General features: G+C 37.8%; 1 protein-coding gene across 1 annotated transcript; it reads left to right on the forward strand.

Moving 5' to 3' along the window:
- The first annotated feature begins 1898 nt into the window (after positions 1-1898).
- On the forward strand, positions 1899-22886 carry LOC113231288 (ubiquitin conjugation factor E4 B). The gene is made up of 19 exons (XM_026465533.1): positions 1899-2038; positions 2194-2829; positions 3005-3143; positions 3255-3835; positions 3909-4157; positions 4236-4482; positions 5779-5955; positions 7085-7205; positions 8078-8209; positions 8612-8812; positions 10954-11296; positions 11978-12073; positions 14348-14469; positions 17546-17684; positions 19450-19563; positions 20665-20785; positions 22228-22334; positions 22448-22541; positions 22629-22886. Exons 1-19 carry the CDS (start codon positions 2015-2017, stop codon positions 22682-22684), a joined length of 3699 nt encoding a protein of 1232 aa, XP_026321318.1. The 5' UTR covers positions 1899-2014; the 3' UTR covers positions 22685-22886.
- Positions 22887-23444: the final 558 nt, after the last annotated feature.

The following is a 23444-nucleotide window of genomic DNA, read 5'->3' on the forward strand; positions in this document are numbered from 1 at the left end:
CTATTTTCCATCCTCGAATAAATACCGTTTTTTGTGATTTTCAAAATCACTGATCTACATTAGATCTGTGTCGGTCGATCGTTTCTGATAACCCCTGTCGACCAATGACTGAGTCTATTGTTCTGTGTTCATGACCCATGCATAACGTGATGGGGTTAAATGATTCGATTATAGATTATGTTCGATCCTATAGATTAGAGGGACACTCTTCGTCGCCAGTGAGCATAAAGTATAATATCATTGCTCGCCACTTACGATATTTCGTTTAGTGTCAAATGTTTGATTCGATCGATCAAGATCGACATGCGATCGACACAAGTCTAATTCACATTATGCTGACAAGATGGTGCCTGGCGATCGAAGAGTAAACTGTGATGGCATGAAATAAGATAATTGGGCAATAATTTATTATAATATTAAGTTATCGTTAACTATTCCCGGTGTTATGACACCGGGAATAGAGAGCTATTTCCAAACATTTTTTTACACCTGCTGGTTTTTTTTTCTCTTCTGAATTGTTGGCAGTGATTTGCCGAATATTGATCTACGAGGATGGGGATCTACGAGGATCCTTTGTCGATGATGGGACGGCAGCGCATCAAGCTACACATTGACAGATCTTAATCCGCTTCACTGGAGGCCATGTCAGAACAAAAGTGTATAGCTTGATGTACTGCTGACTACAAACAAAAGAACGATCGTATGAAGACACAGCGGATGTTCAGACTCCCATTTCGTGATCGGTTGCTCGTTATCACGTCGTTGTAATGTTGTATTACTATTTCAGAGAGTGTCTTTGAGGCAGCATAGCACATTGCTACTCTCTTGCTGTTAAAGAACTCTTAGTTATGAAGACACGAATAATGATGACCGAAACACGATGACAAATGAAAACACGAATGAGTATGTTATCATTAAGTAATCAGTATGTAGGTATGTATTTCAATGCCGAAAAGGTAAATATACTGGTCAAACATTAATAATAGCTTTTGCAATCATATCGGCACAAGCATAAGCAAATGGAAATCTAAATTATCCATCAATCCTCGTGCATAACTCGTTTTTAGCCTCTGCTGAGTATAGGACTCCGTAGTCTATACTATCTATCTGTCCTGCAGAGAGATGAGTATCTCTCTGCAGGACGTCGTCACACGTTTCTTTAACCACTTTTTGACCATCGTTGGGTTGTTGCTTTATACTCCATCTGTCATCAAACCAAAAACATTTACAATTTATGTCTATTGTGAAAGTGCAAATAAACTTAAATCGTTTAGACAAAATAATATTACATTATACTGAACTTCTAACACACTAGCCAGTGTTGGGTAAAATGTTCACAATTGCTATCCGACTGTGACTGAATTGTAATAGTAATCGGCTAAAATTCGTAACACAATAGTGACGTCGTCGTCGCGTGGTAGGGGATTATAACGATTGAACCTGTATGATCTATGGATTGAACTACTCTGTTGAACCCATGATGAAACGCGCGAGAGTAGTTCGGGGATTTTGTGACTATGGTGTTCTCTGTTTCAAACTCACTTGTAAAACTCGTTATCGAATTAAAAAGATGATGTAATAAATATTTATAGTAAAAAAAATACTTATTAAAAGAATTGATAGCCTCCGATAAAAAGTTTCAGATTTTTATAAAGAAATCGAGGACGATTATTATTACAACGTCTTTCCACATAGGAAGCCTAAAAATTATAACCGTGTGTAAAAAATAAATTATTTACAAAATTGAATGAATCCTGATTTAAAATGTATTTGATTGTATGAACGCACCGTGACTGCGAAGGATGACGCGTGTATTTTCAATACTTTCTACTCGTCATTCCTCCAACTACAAAACCAATACAAAACGTCAAACATCCCATCTCAGCTGAGAGGTGACTGACTGCTTGACGTTGTGGTTTGCTGCTGTGTTTCTACCCATTCTTATTTGTGACGAAAATCCAAGAAACAGTTTAAACAGTATTGTAGGTCTGCATTTTATGAAGTAATCTTCATCATGAGCGAGCTAAGTCAAGAGGAGGTAAGTGAATATTAAAGCTGTTTTGTATACGGACCTTGGCGTAGTGCTTACAGTAGAATCTAATTTCGTAACAAAACAAAGCGTTGGCGTTTCTTAGTGGAGCGCACTTTGTGCTTTTTGTACGTGCTGCAAGACATTATGTTGTTTTTTTACAGATACGTAGACGACGCCTAGCGCGTCTGGCAGCCCTCAGTGGTCCTGGTGCAGCCACTACTCAGGCCAGTCCTCCTATTACTCCTGGAGGTTCTGTGCCTGAACCAGATACTGCTCCACAGCTAGCTACTAGATTGTCCCCTGCTCCAGGACCAAGAGGCTCTAGCACAGATCCGTCAGATGCAGCTGATGCAAACAAAGACCAGACATACTCTGAAGAAGAGAGTAAAAACAAAGTCTCAGATGAAAATAAAATATCAGCGGATGGAATTATTGTAACTGAAAAGACAGACAATAATCTGTTAGAAGAAATGGCTGATACAAAAATGACAGATTTATCTCAGACTAGACAATATAACAGTTTTGATTCAATGGGTGATGAAGCACTATTATTGAGTTGTGGACCTGTTCGGGTAGGGAATATACCACCAACTGTTGTTAGTGGTTCAGACAGGAGCACAGCAAGAGAAGACAGTACTTCACGGTCTGTCACTCCGCCCCAGTTTGCAGAACCATCACCTGTCAGGCCTAGGCCTAATAATGCATCACCAAGTTGCTCACGGCGCTCTCTATCAATGGAAGTAGATGATAATTCAGAAAGAAACTCACAATCAGAACAGCAGGCAGAACCAATGGAGGTATGTGAAACTACCTTCAGTTTAACTCTCAAACAATTAAAATGTTTGTTAAAATGAATCATTTGTTACTATTGTGACTACACTTATTTTAATTTCTTTAAATATTATCTAAAACACTACTACATGTTTCATAATCACACAATGACTTAAACATAATAATACAATTTTATTATAGGTTGAAGATGATTCATCACAGTCACCAGCACGTAAAATATATCGGGCGAGAACAGTGAGCTGTTCGGAGTTTACAGAGGAACAGCTTAGACAAATTGTAGGCAAAATTCTTCAGGTGTCATGGTCTGAAGAGAGTGCAGGTTAGCATTTACACTTTTGTTTTATTGTGATATGTTTTGTGTGGCTGGCTACGTAGGCAACTGGTGATATAACAAGTGTGTTTGTATAGATTTATTGTATATTTGTTCCAGGAGGAATATTTGTGCCATCAGTAGCAGCCTCATTACTTGACAATCCTAAACTAGGTTTAGAAGAACTAGCATCAGAGGCTTTAGTAGATGTTATTACACAAATAGCTGATGGTTCAGATCCTCTAAACCAAAAACTTATAGCTGTTTCTGAGACGTCAAAGAGGTTAAGTGAAGACTGTGGCGATGATACATTGACAAGTGGGCCCCTTGGCTCAGAATCCGATACAGACAAAGCCACATGTCCCACACCATCACTACCTATTCCCAAAACAATTCCAACTCAGGGCCTAGCTGTTAGCTACCTATTAAGATTCTACAACAATATCAATGTATATGAGAGGGACCATCCAAAGAAAAGTTCGGAACCTCCGCTAAGCGATCTGCTGCAGAACCTGAGAACTCTGCTGGTGAATCACCTTGTGCTAGTCCTCCGGGGGGTATTTGACCTCGAGAAGTGCAATAAAACGCCATTACTGCCATATATCCTCATCGGAAACACGCCGATCGGCCTCATGCCGGAGCTGATGCAAGCCACGTACAAGGTTCATCAGGCGACGGGGAACAGTGAAATGATGGACGAGGTGAGTGATGGCCAGATATTCGCTCATTATCTCTGCGTAGCATGAACAACTAGGTAACTAAGTCCTGTGACAGGTATTCGTGCCGCTGCTGTTGGGTGTGCGCGAGGAAATGCGGCGCTGCGTCTCGCCTTTGGTGGGCCGCGGGCACGGCGCGGCGTTGCGGGCGCTTCGTGCGCTGTGCGAGCTGCGCGCCGGGCCGCGTCACGCTGCCCGTCCAATTTGCGCGCTACTCACGCGCCTGCCCAGCTTCTGCCCCGCCGAAGTGACCTCGGCGCCCGGCCGCGAGATCGCCCGCGTCTCCTTCCTCGGCCCCTTCTTCGCCGTGAGTACATTGGCACGTCCAAGTTCGCGTCTGAGCGTGCGATCGGTTACATTCTAACTGGTCGACGGTGCGGCGTAGATATCCCTGTTCGCGGAGGAGAACCCGCGACTGGCGGAGCGACTGTTCGCAACGGGCACGGGCGACCGCAGCCTCGCATTCGCCCTGCAGCGCGAGGTGGAGGCCAGCCGCAGCACGCTGCATAGCATCTGCCACAACATCCTGCTGGCTACAGAGACGCGCGACTTGGCGCTGCGGTACTTCGCCGCGCTGCTGCAACGCAACGAGCGCCGTGCGCAGCTGCAAACCGACGAAAGGTCACTTGCTGGTAAGTGAAGTCATTCACCTAATGCTACCATTAAACCAACAGTTTTTTTTTCTTGATAGATTTGAAAATATCAATATAAATATATCTTTATCTGACCCATAAAGCATCTTAGCGGTATTGTGATTCCGAAAATGAATTCGTCCGTTATTAGCTTGACCTTAAAACAATGTGCTAATAGTGTTCACGGTCAGAGGTCATTCCCCTGACATGCGTGTATTCACTTTGAACAAAATATTTTCATGTACGTTGTACAGATTAGCTTTATTCAAAGAAGATCTATTGAAGATTTGCTATAATCATAATTATATTTATAAAATTAAATGAACCTTGGCTCGAGACTTCGGCGGAGTATTACGCACCGCAACGTAGCCGGCACTGTCGTTCAATTTAGGTCAATTAAATTATATTCTACAAAGGACTGATAAAAATGTCCACGTACTAACCGTGGCCTTAGGATGACTATTCATTGACGCGACGAGTTATTTACTATACACATCTTAGATACACTAAATAGTTCGCGCAATGTCCTATTTTTATCTTAGTATTTTGTACGCCGTGTGATATCAATTTAGTTTATCTAAGAATGTAATAAATAACTGGCGTCAATGAGTACGCAGTTAGTCTCTATGATGACTAGCGAAAATAGATCGTATATTCCGTTCAAATGTCGCTCACCTCATATACGCCTATTAGACGATTTTGTATTGGCATTTCTCCAAATTATTTATTTTCCGGGATCCAGACGTATCACTTAGCGAATTTTGAGTAAATATTTATGTTTACGATTTTCTTGATCTTTGAAATAATTACTCGACTATCTCGTAAATAGTGTTACAATTTCTATGTATTTTCAGTCAGCACATTGTCGTTTGCCTTGAACTCGTGGAACACTTCTTATACATTTTAATTTCTCGTCATTGTTTTCATTTATTGGCAAATTCATATTTAAGCATTTGCATAAGTAATCGCTTCGTAATTCTGTTGTAGGTATTTTACTTTCTTATCTTATAAATAACAAGCAAGAACCTTATATAATTACAGGAACGAAAGATACTAAATACGATACGCAATATTGTGTTAGCACTTTACCTGCTATCTATATAGTTATAACACTGTGAAAACAAATGTCATGCCAATTCCTGATTTCTAAAACTTAAGATGTATTTTTATTTTTTACACTATTTTTATAAAGAAAGAAGCAAAGGTACACTCTGCTAATATTACACGAGTGCATGTACAAATTGTTGGATGGTAAATATAAATCGTTTGATTAAATAACAATTTGTCAAATTGCAGGCGACGGTTTCATGCTCAACGTATGTTCAGTGCTTCAACTATTATCAGTTCGCATCAAATTGGAGCGCGTGTATCCGTTATACACCTTCCACCCCGAATGCAACTGGGCGAACATCCGCGAAGAAACGAGGTTATATTTCACTACGCAACAGGCGCAAGAGTGGCTTGACTCCCTAAGTAAGTGCTACGTATCTTTTTCTAATAATTTATTTTATTGCTGATTAATGAATAAAAATGAACTTACATACTAACTTATCTAATATATAAACATTATATTACATGCTTAATATTAGTAAAATTTCTGTTTTTGATAACTCAATAACATAGCCCTCTTCCAGAGATTTCCATTTCTGCCAAACTCTTGCTATTTGCCTTTATGCTCCTCCAGTAACGTATTTGAAATTGTCTTCCCATGTACATATTTATTGTGTTTTTTTAGTAAGAACAGAATTTGTCTCGAGATGTGATGGCAAAAGATGAAAATTTCGAAAACAAAACTTTCGAGACTATTTAAAAAAAATAGGTTTCCATACTTATAGTCTAGGCATGTAGGCAGTCAAAACATGATGTTTTAATTTATTATTTTTTATGATATCAAGTGAGGGGACGAACAAGTCGTGCGCCTAATAGTAAGCTACGCGCTTGCCACTCAGAGCCTTAAATCGCAAAGAGCTGAGGGGCACTGCCACGGCACCCCTCACACTGAGACTTGACTAAGTTGACAAGTCCTGTGTGCCTGCAATTTGGGCAACAACCTTATCCTTCAAAACCGGAACGCAGTAATGCTCACATTACCGCTTGGCGGCAGAAACAGGTAAGGTGGCAGTATTTCCCTGGAGGAACTCTTTCACAAGGAGCTCTATTGCTACTACTTTGAAAATTTGACAAAATATTTTAAAAAATTATTTACAAAGGTTTCGTTTTTAATTTTTATAGTTAGCATGTAAGAAACAAAGGGCGTTTAATGTAATTTCAGATAGAGAGGTTCGGATATTATATCGTGTTTAAATTTCTACATATTATACTACGCTCCATTCTCGACAGTAATTTTTTTACTAACCACTGTTGGTCAATGACTTCGTTTAATTAATTTTTTAATACTTTTTATTTAGTGCCTTAGTCACAAAGTCTCTGTAGTCCCGAGACTGAAAACCAACAGTGTCAAGTCTCGAAAACGTTGCACGTCAAAATGGTAATCGTTAGTGGCGTACGACAACGCTCATCTCACTGCCAGACATGGATCTCCCTTAAAACGAGAGCATTAGGTACATACAATGCCGTATTAATATAAGTTGTATTATTGCAGACAAAGATGGAACCCACAAGTGGCCGGAGGCGAAGTTCCAGACGGTGTGTTGGTTCCTCACATTACATATGCACCATGTCGCGCTCATCCCCGCATTGCACACGCACCAGCGCAGGATTCGGTCAGTTCAATAATTTATGTATTAATTGCGAAGTATGTGGAATTCCTGAGAGTGTACATCTTTCTTTTTTCATTAAAAAATAATAAAAGTATGAACTTCATTTATTGTTCATGGAGTGTGTTCAAATGTAACCTATCATTTTCATGTTGGTTGGTTTCAATCCGTTTTGCCTGAGCCTACAAATAGTGCCGCGAAGATTTTGTATACATGTTTCATTAGGTAGTATTTTGACTTATATGTTTGGATTCCATTAAAGCGTTTTTTAAAATATATTCTGACATGTTCTATAATCATCAAAGCCCCTAAATGAATAGTTTAAAAAAACTACCTTCTTATGAAGTAGTTGGAATAAACACACACAAAGACACAACCAGTTTTAGTAGCAGTAGAGCTCCTTGTCAAAGAGTTCGTCCAGGGTAGTACTGCCACCTTACCTGGAGAGTGACCTTTCTCGTTACCTTTTGTGAGTTGGATACTACACATCGTAAAAGTATTTTATTGACCTTCACCTTCATATACCTACATGAAGATTTCATCACGATATTTTCCTTAACCGTTAAAGTGATTCATTAGCACGCGTTACCTCCAACATAAGAGGCAAGTGTACTTGGCTATCACTGCTTTTTGGTTGTTCTTACATCAGATTTACATACTTTATATTATAATACCGATACCTCCAATGAACACCTACGCCATCTTAACTTTTGGGCCTGTTCTGCTTTTATTTTCCTTTTTTCGGGTAAAATTCGGGTAGCAGCAATATTAGTAAATAAATATGGCAGTTTACAAAAATGGAGTAAGTTCATTGGAGGTGTCGATACTTGGGCAAAATTGTGATAAATACAAAATCTTAACGGATGACGTATTTGCAGAGCATTCCGCGACCTGCAGAAGGTGATTGAAGAGCTGATGGCTGCCGAGCCGCAGTGGCGTAACACGTATGCTGCAGCGCGCAACCGCGACTTACTACGTCGTTGGCGGCGGCAGATCAAACGGCTACACAGGTCACTATATAACATTACTGTCTCAAATGTCACCAGAACTTTCATGTCATATAATAATGTGCCAGACAACCACACCAATTGCCTGGTCTCAAATTAAGGATATCCCTGTACTCTCAAATTAAAGGTAACTTCATAGAAAACCCAGACATTTCCAAATTGTTCCTACCGGGAATCGAACCCGGACCTCCTCATCCAACGCCCACAGTGTAAATCACTGAGCCACTGATGTCGTCAGTACTGGAAGGTACATTCCAGAGGTTAACAAAAGCTCTAGAGTGAGTTAGCTGTTGTTTATAATTAGCATTACGAGTGCAATGTTTGTTTTTTTTGGACAGTATAAATATGTATTAATTTTTACATGTACAGTGAGCAAAAAGCTATACTTGATATACAAATGTTCAGGTCAAAACAATGCGCCGAGACAGCCCTCTTGGACGGTGAATTGATGCGTCGCAGCCTGCAGTTCTATTCGTCTGTGTGCGCCTTGCTGAGCCAGCAACTGGCGTCTGCGCAGACGGGCGGGCCACCCGCCTGTCTCGCCTTCCGCGCCACTCCCGAGTGGTACGTCGAGGACATCGCCGAATTCATGCTCTTCGCAGTGCAGTACGTTACATTTCATTACCTATTTCCACAGCTTAAATATTAGTATGATAAAATTAATGGTTCATTTGAACACTCAAGACCACATACAAGATACGATTGTAGTAAGTCGTAACACATTTAAGTGATATTGACATAACCATGCGAAATTGCCACGTATATATATAGAACGCAATGGAGAGGCAGTAACATTATTCTTGTGTTGTTCAAAAACCATCACGCAAAAACCATTACAAAGTAATCATTGCCTTGACGAGTATCTTGACCTGTTTAGTAAGAGTTAACATATATATAACAATAGAATTTGACGAATAAAAGTTATTATTTACATAGCAATAGAAAATTTCATATTTCATATTATTAAATAATTATAATTTGTTTCAATCCATTACCCAAATAATCTCAGTACAGAGACAAAAAACCGACCTCAAAAGTTCGCGGAATTACATCTATTTGCCAAGTTTTATTGAAATCGGTTACCGGAAAGTGCGTGAAACCGGATTCATCCCCTAGTTTACCACCGTTAGAGGTGGAATATTTTTATTCAATTTGATATTGGGCCACTTCTGAGGTGCACTCTTTCCAAAAAAAAAGAATCACCAATATCGGTCTACAAATCCCCGGAGTTATCGCGTAACATCTATACAAAAAATCATTGAATTGCGAACCACCTCCTTTTTGAAGTCGGTTAATTAGGTAAACAAACCGATTTTATTAAAATTTCTGATTCAATAAATGAGATAAACACTTTCGTGTACATTTTGACGGTATCAACTTAATAGTTGACCACTTTTTTCGACAATATTCATTTCAATACAATTTTGTAATTGTATTTGAAAAATCTTAGTCCACGTAAAAGTGAGGTTATTTGTTAAATATAGAAATATGGATAGTTTATGTTGCATGCTAAACGAAAATAACATTATGGTTAATCCAATTAAGTATCTTTCAAATAACTGCCTCCGTGGTGGAATGGCTACTATGACTGCCACCCAGAGGTCCCAGGTTAGATTCCCGGGCCGGGAGAAATATTTATATGGCCTACATTTATTTCTGTCGTGAGTTTGTGGTTGTGTGTGTCCATGGCACCCGTTGGCAACTATGTTGAGATTGTGCGTTATTAATTACAGTTTTAGTTATCGATTAATAGATCGGAACATTTGCATCACAGCCAAACAAGTAACTATGTAAGTCTCAGGATTTCAAGGAGGATTAAAAATTATGATTTCGGAAATATAGATTTACTTTTATGGTTCATGTAAGAAAAACCACTAGTAGTACAAGTATACCATGTTTATTCTTTTTTTTTTTTTTTTTTTTTTTTTTAATAACGAACACACTCAACATAGCCCCGCACTAGAGAAACCCTGTGTCGCGGGTGCCATGGACACACACATAGACAACCACAAATTACACCCAAACTCACGAGAGAAATAAATGTAGGCCATACAAATGTTTCTCCCGGCCCGGGAATCGAACCTGGGACCTCTGCGTGGCAGCCCGGCGTGGTAACCGTTCGGCCACAGAGGCAGTATTCGGAAGGTAACACACATTATTTTTGTTTTATAATAATAAGTGACGGGACGAGCAAGTCGTGCGCCTGATGGTAAGCTACACGCCTGCCCATAACAAATAAATTGATCTAATAAAATAAATGATAAAAATAAATCGCAAAGGTCTGATGGACTTTGCCACTACGCCCGATAAGTTGAAAAGTCCCATGTGCCTGTAAATTCACCAGCACTGTTACCCTTCGAAACTGGAACACAGTAATGCTGACATTACTGCTTGGCGGCAGAAATAGGCAAGGTGGTAGTATTTCCCTGGACGAACTCTTTCACAAGGAGCTCTACTGTTACTAAACTTACTAAGCCTATAAGGAACCAGGCAGGGGACCCTGACTGTTCCTTTAAATGAACAATTTAAGTCTGTACTTTTAAAAATGAAATATTGTCTTATGAATATATACAATATTTTAAGTACTTTCCTTCTGTGTCCCATCGTCGTGAGTCGCCCTGTACAGCTTTCTCTTACTTTGTTTTTCGCATAGTTTTAGCAAGCGAGCTATATTCGAAATATTATTCCACGCGGTATAATTTTTGTTGTAGTACGACAATCTACATTAGTTTTCATACAATTTCCAGATACGTACCCCAAATAGTGGCCGACTACATCGAAGATCCAATCATCACGTGGCTTCTAACCGCCATTTGCAACTCTCACCTTATCAAGAACCCGTACCTTGTAGCCAAGATTGTAGAAGTTTTATTCGTAATTAACCTCTCAGTGCCGCTCAAACTGAAGAACGTGTATGAGAAATTCATGGACCACCCAATGTCACAAACTGCGCTAGCCAGCTCTTTGATGAAGTTCTATACGGACATTGAGACTACGGGCCAGAGCACAGAGTTCTACGACAAGTTCACTATACGATTCCATATCAGCATCATTTTGAAGGGAATGTGGGAGAGACCTATTCACAAGCAGGTAATTTACTACATATCTTTAATTACTTAATTGAATTGGCATTTCTTGCGAGTAATTTCACGAAAAATAAATTAATATCATGGTAGTAACACATCTTTATAATGGCTCCATCGATTTACACGATGATTCTGCCAATGTCAAGGTTGAAAAAGACACTTTTACGTTGGTGTGACTGTGTATGGTTGGATAACCGGAGATCATTTGAGTATGATGAGAATTTAAAATGGGACAACACAAAAACGCAAATTAGATGTTCACATCACATGCATACCTATATAAAAAATAACATAGAAGGGGGGATTTATAAATATACAATATTGTACTGTAACTACATTTTTGACAGAGAATAGTTTTTAATAGACAATTACAATTTATAAAGCAACATCTCTTGTCAACCTCTGGTAGCTGTAAAGGTATCTGGTTGAGTGAAGAAAACTTTCACAGATTTCTCACAGATGGCGATATGGCAAAAAAAAAAATAGACAACATCACTCATATTTCTATGTATACTGAACTTTTTTATGTCCAATTTTATTGTACCATATTTATAAAAAACAAATGATATTATATTCTAATGAACTTGCGATAAAATAAGTTGTACGACGAATCATTGGTTTAAAAAACTTTCATTTAAGATTTTATCGACAGGGTTTTATGTTAATTGATTTTTTTTTCTTTTAGGCTATCATCAAAGAATCTCGCTCTGGGCGGCAGTTCGTCAAATTCATCAATATGCTGATGAATGATACTACATTCCTTCTTGACGAGTGTCTAACGGTTGGTTTGCTAACGAATATTTATTATTATATTGTTTAATAATAATTTTTATTTTAAATTTTATTTCTTGTAAATAACATATATATCAGTGCTCTTCCCGCTATTGTTTGTACAGTTGAAGATATATAATTTGCACCGATGAATATTATATATTTGAACGGTTCGTTATTTCTATTACACTTTTGTAAGTCATAAAGCCATTATCACTAGTTTTACTCAAAGCGTACATGATCTTGATCCATCGTACGAGTCAATGGGTGCGCTAAATGCTCTCTCTCTCTCGCTCTGAATACTAGTTTTGAGTTATTTCTTTACTTATCAGGTCGTTTTTTTTAACTATAGATACTTCATAAAATACTAGTTTTAGTAGCAGTAGAGCTCCGTGTGAAAGAGTTTTATTTTATTATCTTAGGGGAGCTACTTTTACAATATGGATTTAAATATAAATAATCCCAATGCCAATTAAAAGCTTCCACATATAAAAATAAGAAAATAACACTACCATAAATAACTAAGTAGCACATCTATGAGAACACAACAATCGCTTTATCACTCACTTGAAAAGAAGTTATTAGTCATAATAGTTTTATATTATATTCGTAACGCTGTTACAGAAAAGATCTATGCGTCAGTCGTCATTGAGTTGGTTAAATGATGTTATAGATCCTTGTAGATAACTATTCATTCCAAAATTAGTACGACTAAATGGAACATGAAGCCAATTAATCTTACGAAACTTCTTAACTGGAACTTTGAGTATAATGTTACTGAGGAGCTCTGGACAATCAATCCTATTCTGTGCAATGTTCAGCAGAAAACACACATCAGCTATATTTCTCCGCAGATATAAAGGTAATAGATGAAATTTTTCACAACGGTGTATGTAATCCAATGTAATCCAATTCGTCCAGGGAAGTACTGCCACCTTACCTATTTTTGCCGCCAAGCAGTAATGTCAGCATTACTATGTTCCGGTTTTGAAGGGTAAGAGTGCTGGTGAAATTACAGGCACATGATGCTTGTCAACTTATGTCTCAGAGTGACGGGTGCAGTGGCAGTTCCCCTCAAATATTTGCGATTTAAAATTCTGAGTGGCAATGCAACTGTTATGGACAGGCTTGTCCGTCCAGTCACTTGATATTATAAGAATTTAAAAAAAACTCTTTTCTTACTATATCAAGAAAGTTAGTTCTCCATAAAGATGACCAAGTTTAGAAGTAAGTGCCAATGCGTACAAGTATTTAAACTAGTTATTTGCACTATACAGATGGCACATGCATTACAGAGACAACTCACTCTTTTGTCCTATTGTACTCTAAAGATGAAGCGATAAGACGAATCGGTGCAAATAATATTTCGCCAACTATACCAAGATTATTTTTTGTACCAGGTTTTAGTGTACGTCTCTATAGCGTATATTGCATTTTTGTGTGTTGACTATTTAGTATAAAGTGACTTATTTACTACCACTGGACTTATTGAAACAGTGTCAGTTTTGTAAAAATAATAGTAGATAGCAATTTTCGGTTTTACACCACTATGCTGGTCACTATTTATTACCCATTATAGACCAACTAAATCTCCCTGTCCCGAACAGGCAAGCAACGCTATCTTTACATAACATAGCGCAATCGATACACATCATCATGATTCCTAGAGCAGCGCACGCACTTCCCAACGAAAAAAAAACATCTCCACGAACAACCAACAGCCTGAACGGCCGTAACCGTCACCCGCCCTTATCCACAACAGTTGAGCTTTTCACAAACTGGACACCCCTCAAAATACCTCCCTCACATCCCTCACACCAACACCAATCGAACTTGAACTTCTACTACTACTAGATGCTACCTTGAAAGCACCCATTTACAACCAAATACAAAATTACCCTAACGCCCTCTGGCGGGAACCGACAATTCCTATCTACTCGCGATCATCGCCAAAGTCAATTTGTCAAATGAAGTTCTTCACTTCATCAACCCATTTATTTCAACCCATTCAACCCACTGCTGGGTACCGGTCTCCTCTCAGGCGAAGATTTAAGCCATAGTCCATACTTCACATATTTTCCGAGGATTGATATCCCTTCTTCGACGCGCAGGTTCCATTACGTTACCTTCACCGAAAAGCGCAAGCACGGATTGAGAGCCGGTAGGTCAAACCATTAGGCAACCACGACTTTTTTCAAATGACATTTTGTTATAATTTATCAAAAAAAATAATTTATCAAGCATTGAACGGCTAATGTAACATATATGTTGACGATTACGACAGTACCTGAAACGCATCCACGAGGCGCAAGAGGGGCAGGGTGCATCCAGCGGCACGGCCGAGGCCAGAGCCCGGGCGCTTGCGCAGGACGAGCGACAGTGCCGCTCCTATCTCACTCTCGCCAGGTAAGCCGGTATAAAACATGATTCGGGAAAAGTCCTCGCCTGTTCTGTGTGTTTTCGTGCAAATTCGCTGCTACAGCACGTCCTTTTGGCGGAAATATTCAGTAACCTTCGGATCCGCTACTTAAATTTTTAAACGAGTTAAGAGCTTTTTGACCGTTGGTGCAGTCAAGGGATCGAGTTTATAACTAGAAATAAAGAGGAAATAAGGGCCATCCATCCCTGGCAACTCATCAGGCAAATGGGCCTTACATCACTTTTAAATATCAACTCTCATTTGCGCTGAAGTCACATTACAAAGCTGAAATAGTACAGCTCCAACAACTGACCTACGTGCACCGTATATGCCAAAAATATTCTGTATTTATTGTAATAGAGATAATATCTCTAACAACGGGGGGTTGTTTCTTTCGGTGGTATGGGAAAGGCAGCAATACATCTAATTACAAAACAAACAGAATCACATTTCATCCGTAACGAAATATGTAATTTTTCAATTTTCGTCCATTATAGCAAAGGTCGAGTTAAACTGGTCCATTTGAAGTGAAGCAATTGACGACACCCGTCAATGTTACGAATTCGGGCTGGCAATCGGAGCGCAGTTCACCGTAATGATTTGGCAGAATAGTTTTCAAACAAATTAATAATAATAATATAATAACGCGCACACTCAATATAGCCCCGCACTAGGGAAAACCCTGTGTCGCGGGTGCCATGGACACACACACATAGACAACCACACATTACACCCAAACTCACGAAAGAAATAAATGTAGGCCATACAAATATTTCTCCCGGCCTGGGGATCGAACCTAGGACCTCTGCGTGGCAGTCGCAAAAGATTTTTTGCGATTTCTGCCATTTCGAGTACTGTTACCTCAGTTGGTTCCATAGAGACTATTGATCCTTACCAGAGACCGGATCGAATGGCATAAAAAAAAGTTTTGTAAAAATTGTTTTTTATCTGGCTGACTGTACCATTATTTCAAAATCTGTGAATGCCAATCAAAATATCTTCAAAATTCAAGGGTAGTCTTCTAGAACCGTTTTCCTGTAATTACAAAGATTAAGGTAGCTGGCCTTGCTGCCCCGTCTCAAATTTACACCCTGTGTAATAAGTATTACAAAATTGGAGTACAATAAAATTTAAACCAAAAAATTTTGTACATTTTGTCTGCATTCTTTGCAGAACCATTAAGGCCCATTTAGATGGAGAGAGTCTCTCGTCTCGAACATACGATTATCGAAAGAATATAAAAAACTTTCCTCGTCTAAACATTCGTGATTATCGCCCTTCCACGTGAGCGATAATCGCCTCACCTTTGAATATTGAATGTCTCCATGTAAACAGTACTTGAAAGCAAAAATCGTATTTCGAGTTTTTGTGCCAGGCAGTCGCTACCATGAGTGCAGTACGCGAGGGTGTTTTGATTATCACTGCTTTTCTAAGACAAGAATTAATTGAAAAAATGTCATACAAGATCGAGTTTAGACAAGTCGCGAACTCGTAAGCAACAATCTTCTTGCTAGTAGTTTCTCTGTGTAAACAATCGAGGAGGCGATTAAGTTGCTTGCGAATCTCGTATGACATAATCGTAGGCGAGATTTTAGTTCTTGCCTATATGTAAACATTTTGATACGATAATATTATGGCGATTATTGATTGCGAATGAAAAATCGTGACGAAAGTCACGAAGCGTGCGATAAACTCTCTCCATTTAAATGGGCCTTTACGGTCAATATCATATCAAGCTTGATACTTTGGATCAGTCTTCGAAATCTTAAATTACCAAACTGGATGGTTGATAGGACTGCAATTATATATATTAAATTTAAAAAAAAATGTATTTTAATTAAGAGGGCATGCCAATTATCAGCTTTTACATATCGAAGGTTTGGCTGTAAAAACAATTAACTGCATTTTTACTGAAAAGAGTTGTAACAGTGTACACAGACCTACTAAGTTGTTTTCCTTTCCATCCGGTATGACTAATTTATTAATAATAATAGAATGTTGTAAAAAAAAAAGAATAAGCTTCATTTGTATCGTACGTCTTTAATTTGATCAAGTATTACTTATTTGACAGTACTGGTTTCGAACGAATGTCGGGCGGACAACGAGAATACAGGGCTTGCAACGGATACAAATATATTCATATTAATAGTTATTTGTTATGCAAGGCAGCGAGGTTGTTGTGAACCACGAGCGTAGCGAGGGTTTCAAGCCACGAGATGCGAAACAACTTTGTTACCGAGCGAAACACACAGCTTTTCACCTCAATAGAACGAGGAAAATGGTAGATGAAAGAAAAAGAGTTGAACTGTAAAACAAACAAAAAAACTATTTTTTAAATAAAATAAATATCTTCGGATGTGTTCTGGGGGTCTACTCTCGATCTCCGTCCGACATGCTTCCGAAACAATTACTGTCAAATACGTAATATTCGACAAAATTAAAAGACAAGTATCAAGAATGAAGCTTCATTCTCGGACGCGTCTTTCCATTTGGTCTAGTATTGCTTATTTGGCAGTAATTGTTTCGGACGGAGATCGAGAGTAGACCCCCTGAATTTACACTCATCAATTTTTATTCTTGCTTGTACTTTTATTTTGTGTGATTAAGTTTTTATTGTTATATATAAAGTATATATTATTCTATTTTAGATCTTCGAAGAATTAAAATAATTTCATAAACACAATTAGTTACCATTGTCACTTTAATGGCAACAATAATAAAAATAAAATATACCAACGGATTTATATTACATAGATAAGTAATGTACGAGAAATCGCGTAGTTGAACGTGTTATTATCTTTTTCTTTTCATCGAAAGAAAAAGTTAGGTGCTCCATTAGACTATTTTTTTCCATCCTCTAAGGGTGCTCCACAGTCAAGTTCGAATTTCAAAAACCCTTTCCACGCTAGTGTGCAAAAACCGCTTTTGCGCGCAGATTTCTAATGAGAAAGAAAGCCTTTTCGAGCTAATGAGGTGAAAAAAAAATTGTTGCTCTGCGAAACGTCATCCTATACAAATCAACATTGTATTATAATATTTATATTTCTAAATCATGGTTTGCAGAGAAACTGTGGACATGCTAGAGTACCTGACAGTGGAGATCAAGGAGCCGTTCTTGCGTGCTGAGCTGGTAGACCGACTTGCCTCCATGCTCAACTTCAACCTGCAGCAACTCTGCGGGGCCAAGTGCAATAATCTCAAGGTAACTTTGCCAACACACACCTCATCACCCTAAACAAAATACTATAATCATTTTGACGGAATACATATTAAGCTCATAATATAAACTATCATCCTGCCCAACAAATACCTATTTATAAATGAGACTAGATTGTTCATAAAGATTACAATATCTATGTATATTATTATTAAATAGCTCGTAAAATAAGCTTTACAATAATTTGTGTTAAGGTACGAATATAAATAAGTCTCAATTGTAGAGCTGAAATAGACTCGCTATTTTAATTAGGAAAATAATAAAGGCTCCGAAAAACATTACAAACAAATTAAATTGCGGCGAACTAAGGCTTACTGTAAGCTGCGTTAAAAGCTTGTTCAAATTATAATTCTGTGAAATAAACTGTACGTACTTCTGAATAATATGCTAAACTACCAAAAGAAATACCAACTGATATATGACCTATATTGTCACTCATAATATTATTTCCTTATGATGGAATAGTTTAACAAGAACCAAAATTTATGAAATATATGTATAAGGTCACTTTTAAAGACGATATCGATGAAGATGATGACCGATGCATGCCCTAACCTTAAACTGGCATGTCCATAAACTTCACGTGGTGCATTTTAAAGCACATAGACCCTGGATTCTCAATCTATTCCTATATTTTCATTAGCAGCGGATTTTTATATATTTCATAATAAACACTACTTTTCCTAACCTTTAACTGTCCAATAATCGAACTAACTCGTAGAATTACATTGTATGTTGGGAAAAAATACATAGCTGCGCTTCAGCATCCAGTTGCGCTTCAATAGGAAAACTCTTCCACCTAGATGTGCTCTCCAAAGTTTTTTTCTTAAGAATAAAGTTTTGTTATAATTATTAACACAAAGATCGAACACTCAGAAAAATTCCTTTGATCCGACCGGATCAAACTAGTGGAGTAATTTCACAAAAAATAATTGAATATCAATTCAATAAAAATTTAATTAATAAAGATTTGATTGCAGAGGCCGGGAAGTAAGGGATTTCTGGACGAGTATGAGTTATAAGGACGAGCGCCAGTGAGGCCTTGTATTAATACGAGTCAAACAATCCCGGTTCCCGTTGATGTATATAATTTTTCTCAAACAATGTTAGGAAAAAATAATAAAAGACTAAAGAGTGGAAGATGTATTTTAAAAAAAACTAAAAAATATTATATATAATATTCTCGCAGTTATGAACACTGGGCAGTTGGCTGTATGAGGTTTTCTTTTGTCTGTTTACATAGTTGATTATTAGTAGGTAGATTAAAAAGTTTAGAGAAGAGGACACTAATGGATTTTCATACTTATTTTGCAGGCCTTGGCCGGGACGAAGTCGCACGGTCCCTAAATGGCAAACTTTCCGTGTTCGTTTTTTGAAAGTAATGCAAACATTTCCGAGCATGTTTGAGAAAAATTCGATAGAGAAAATATAAATTAAGTTGTTAGATTTGTTTTACGTCAGTCATTTTTGGGAACATTCACTATTTCATTCGGTGATTTCGTATTTTTATTTCCGCAAAAGTTGTCTGTGGTTAGCTAACGTAAAAAACGCAGTGATATTCATAATTGAGTAAGCTCATTTGTAATTTGCTTTTCGGAGCTTTTATGACTACTATTTTAATTATGCTAATGTAAACCCAAAGCACTCCCCAGAACTACGAATGATGTCTAGTGAAAAGTCCTCTTACTGTTTTAAAAGGACTTGAGTGAAGCGAGTAAATAGTATTAATGAATTAATCATTTATGTTCAGGTCCGCCGGCCAGAGAAGTACGGGTGGGAGCCAAGGCGGCTACTTAGCCAGCTCGTGGACATCTACTTGCATCTTGACTCGCCACAGTTTCACGCCGCGCTTGCCGCAGACGAGGTAACCATTGAAATGACTAAGTTTGTCCATTGTAACCCTGAAATAGTTGCGGTTTATTCGATGTAACGACAAATGATATATTTTTACTTTCAATCTAATATCGACCCCTCAGACGTGAAGTCTGTCGAAATTGCCAAGTTTACAGGGGAGCGTTTTAAAGTTCTGAATTCACTGAAATAAGCATAACACGTGACTTTAGCATTTCTCAGTTTTATTCGGCAAACTTGTTACTCACGTAGAGTATTATAAAATCCTAGATATCGGTTATATGATCTATGAAGGTCACTCTTTCAGTGAATTCAGAACTTTAAAACGCTCCCTTGTAAACTTGGCAATTTGGACATACGATAAATTACGTAGTTGGGGTCGATGTATGGATGGTATAATGTACAATACTCAACGAATGTTATTGAGTGTAATTTATTATAAATTCCTTCCCTAGGATAGACTATGTATCATATTATTTAATACGAGGCTCAGTCACTCGCTCTGGGTTAAGCGATAAGTGCGTACCGCTGCGTGTATCGCCGACAGTGCAAGCGCTCAGACAAGTATTTTATTTACATTACAATCCTTGTGCAACCCCTGCATTCGGTTCCACACGACGGGCAACGTTATTTTCACCTCTCTGAGCTCGTGTTTAGGTTCTTTTTTCCTCGTAGTGAGCGTCTGGTACCATTAGTTTGATTTAGTAGGCTATTATGTAAGGCACTCGCCGATTGTTGCCCAGAGTACGCCAGACGTACAGGAAAGTAATCGTACGTCGTCTTTTGTGCACCCCAGTTAATAGTTTATATAATATTTGTTAAACTGAATTTATTATACACAATTAAATTATACCTTTTTGTTGTACCACTTATTAATAATTATATCCCATGAGTGGTTATATCTTATGAAAATATATCAAATATCGTTAGAGCAATTAAAAATAGATCATTTATTTCTGTATGTACCCATCACCACATACCCCTTAATGCATCGAAGATCCCAATAAATTAACGCAATATTTTTATGCTTTTTTACTATAAATGAAACATGTTAGATAGGTTACGATTTCTGTTTTTGAATATCAATCAATGATTTCGTTGCTTTTTTCCACAGAGATCATTTCGCAAGCAGCTTTTCGAGGAGGCTGCCGTGCGATTGGCCAAGGCGTGTATAAAAACGCCCACCGAAATAGAGCGATTTAAGGCACTCGCAGACAACGCCTTTCAAATTGCCAGTCAGTATATTTTATGTGCAGTAAACTAGTAAACTCAACCGAAGTTGATATGAACCGCACATGCGCGTTTGGTGAATCTCTGTACACGAACATTGACAACGTCGTGTGTAGTGTGACCGAGAGAAACAATCAAGTGTAGCTTTTATGCATGAATTCATATTATGGTAAAGACAGGTAGAATTAAAACAGTTTACATTGAAATAATCCAATGTACGAGTACATAAGACATGATTTGGTTTTTAGATGGATTCTTAACTTTTATTATCGACTCACTCAGTAGATGGTCGCACAAATTTGCAATTAGAGGACCTCTTAGTTACGATGTTAGGTAGCGTTTTCACTTAAAAAAGTTATTTATATTTTTTTAACGTTTAAACGTTATGCTTTTTTAAACGCTTTTTAGTTTGAAGCTACCAAAATCGTTTAGAAAACGTTTAAGCGCATAGACTTTTATGTTAAAATAAAGCTTGCAACGTCGTATTGATATCGAAACGCAAGAGTATACCACTAAAGGTTTTAAGATAAGTTTTTTTGGAGAAAAAACGAGTTATATGTTTATTTATGACATAACATTATTATATTAACATTTTGTTCATTGGCGTTTAAAAGCGCTCAAAAACGTAAATTGTTAAACTTTTGTAGTTGTTAACCGTTGAAATGGAAAAAGCGTGCTTGTAAAAGCGCTTTTCACTTAAACGCTAAAAAATCGTTTAGGAAAACGTTTAAGCGCATAGACTGACCAGTGACCAACGCTTACGCTTAAAATAAAAAAAAGCGCGCTGATGCGCTTATTTTAAAAAGCAGACTTTTTTAAGTGCTTTTCGTTTAAACGCGCACCTCTAATCACTAAGTTGACATTCTTTATGTAATTGACTACTGAGTACTATGAAATACACTATGATATGATAATATACTTAGGATAGGATATGTATAATAATTCTCACTATATAGCGAACATTTTGTGTTATTAGAGATGATATCAAAGTCAAATGAATTTTACGTTTTGTTGAAATATAAGTCGTCTAATAGTTTGTTAGTAGTTTAATAATAGTAATTAGTAGCAGTAGAGGTTCTCGTGAAAGAGTTCTTCCAGGGTAGTACTGCCACCTTACCGATTTCTGTCGCCAAGCAGTAATGTCAGCACTACTGCGTTCCGGTTTTGAAGGGTTCTGGTGAAATTACAGACACATGGGATTTGTCAACTTATGTCACAGGTGCAGTGGCAGTGCCCCACAGATCTTTGTGGTTTAAAGCTGGGAGTGGCACTGCAACTGTTATGGACATACGTATAGCTTACCATCAGGTGCACACCTTGTTCGTTTCGTCACTTGATATTGTTAAGACAAGCTAAAAATATAAAAATGATGTATTAAATATTTTTATACTGATTGCCATATTTATATCGTGTTTTTGACAGGCCTTGTTAAATTGTTCTATTCCAGTTTCAAATCAGCAGAAAAGTGACGAATTCGCCGACGCACCCGAGGAGTTCCGTGATCCTCTCATGGACACTCTTATGATCGATCCAGTTTTCCTACCATCTGGAAAGGTAATCAAAATAAAACTCAATATCTTTTGTCATAATTGCCTAGAATAACTGATACTTCATTAGAATTCACAACAGTACTTACCCTATATTGACCAGTCGCACAAATATTTCAGGTAATGGACCGTTCGGTGATCCTGCGTCATTTACTCAACAGTGCCACTGACCCGTTCAGTCGACAACCCTTGACAGAGGACCAACTACGCCCAGGTAAATAAAAATAACACAATTTTTTAATAAGACACGTTTGCATTATATCAATCTTTTTAAAATTCTATATCGAATATTTTCTCACAGCATCGGAGCTCAAAGAGAAAATCATCCAATGGCAGCGTGAAAAGAAATCGTCCTAAAGTAATAAGCCAACATACTAAGTCTGATGTATATAATGTAATACAATAAAGACTAGCCGCGGGATCCCGCCGGCGCCACGGACTATTGTCCACATGCATGAATGTGAGATTACTCTAAGTATGCTATTTCAGTGCGATTGTTTCGTGCCGTAAAATATCACCAGTATTTACTGTGTATCTAGAATCTACATAAATATCTCCTTATAATTAAATATTTACGCCAATCTTCCATTTTAAAAGTCTCATATATGACAAAAATCAAGAACGCACTTGAAATGTTTTACTGTGATTTATTTACTTATTTTTCATTAATTTTAAATCAACGACCTCTAATCGGAGGAAATAAGGCGTTTTATTATTTTTATCGTACCACGTCACATATAGAAATATTTGAAAGGCCTAAAAACTCGAGAGACGAGGTGCTTGTATATCTAACATTGTCATTCAGACAGCGAAACATGAGCACGCAAACACACTTAGCGTGACGTAAATATATTGTGCATTTCGTAGGGTATACGGTAAACGTACACCGAGGTATACACTGGGAACATGTGACACAATGGAACTTACATCAAATTGAGAGAAACCCAGTGGTGTAACAAAAGGGTGGTAATAATGGCAAAACACGTTAGGCCATAGACATAGACCATATCATAAAAATAATGTAAATCCAAATGGCTTCAAACAATATATCCTTATCGACATTCGAGCCGAATTCATATTTGCTATTTGACTAGCACAGACAAAACACAATTTATAT

Source organism: Hyposmocoma kahamanoa, unplaced genomic scaffold, assembly GCF_003589595.1.
Source record: "Hyposmocoma kahamanoa isolate Upper Pololo Valley unplaced genomic scaffold, ASM358959v1 65, whole genome shotgun sequence".
Classification (NCBI taxonomy): Eukaryota; Metazoa; Arthropoda; class Insecta; order Lepidoptera; family Cosmopterigidae; genus Hyposmocoma; species Hyposmocoma kahamanoa.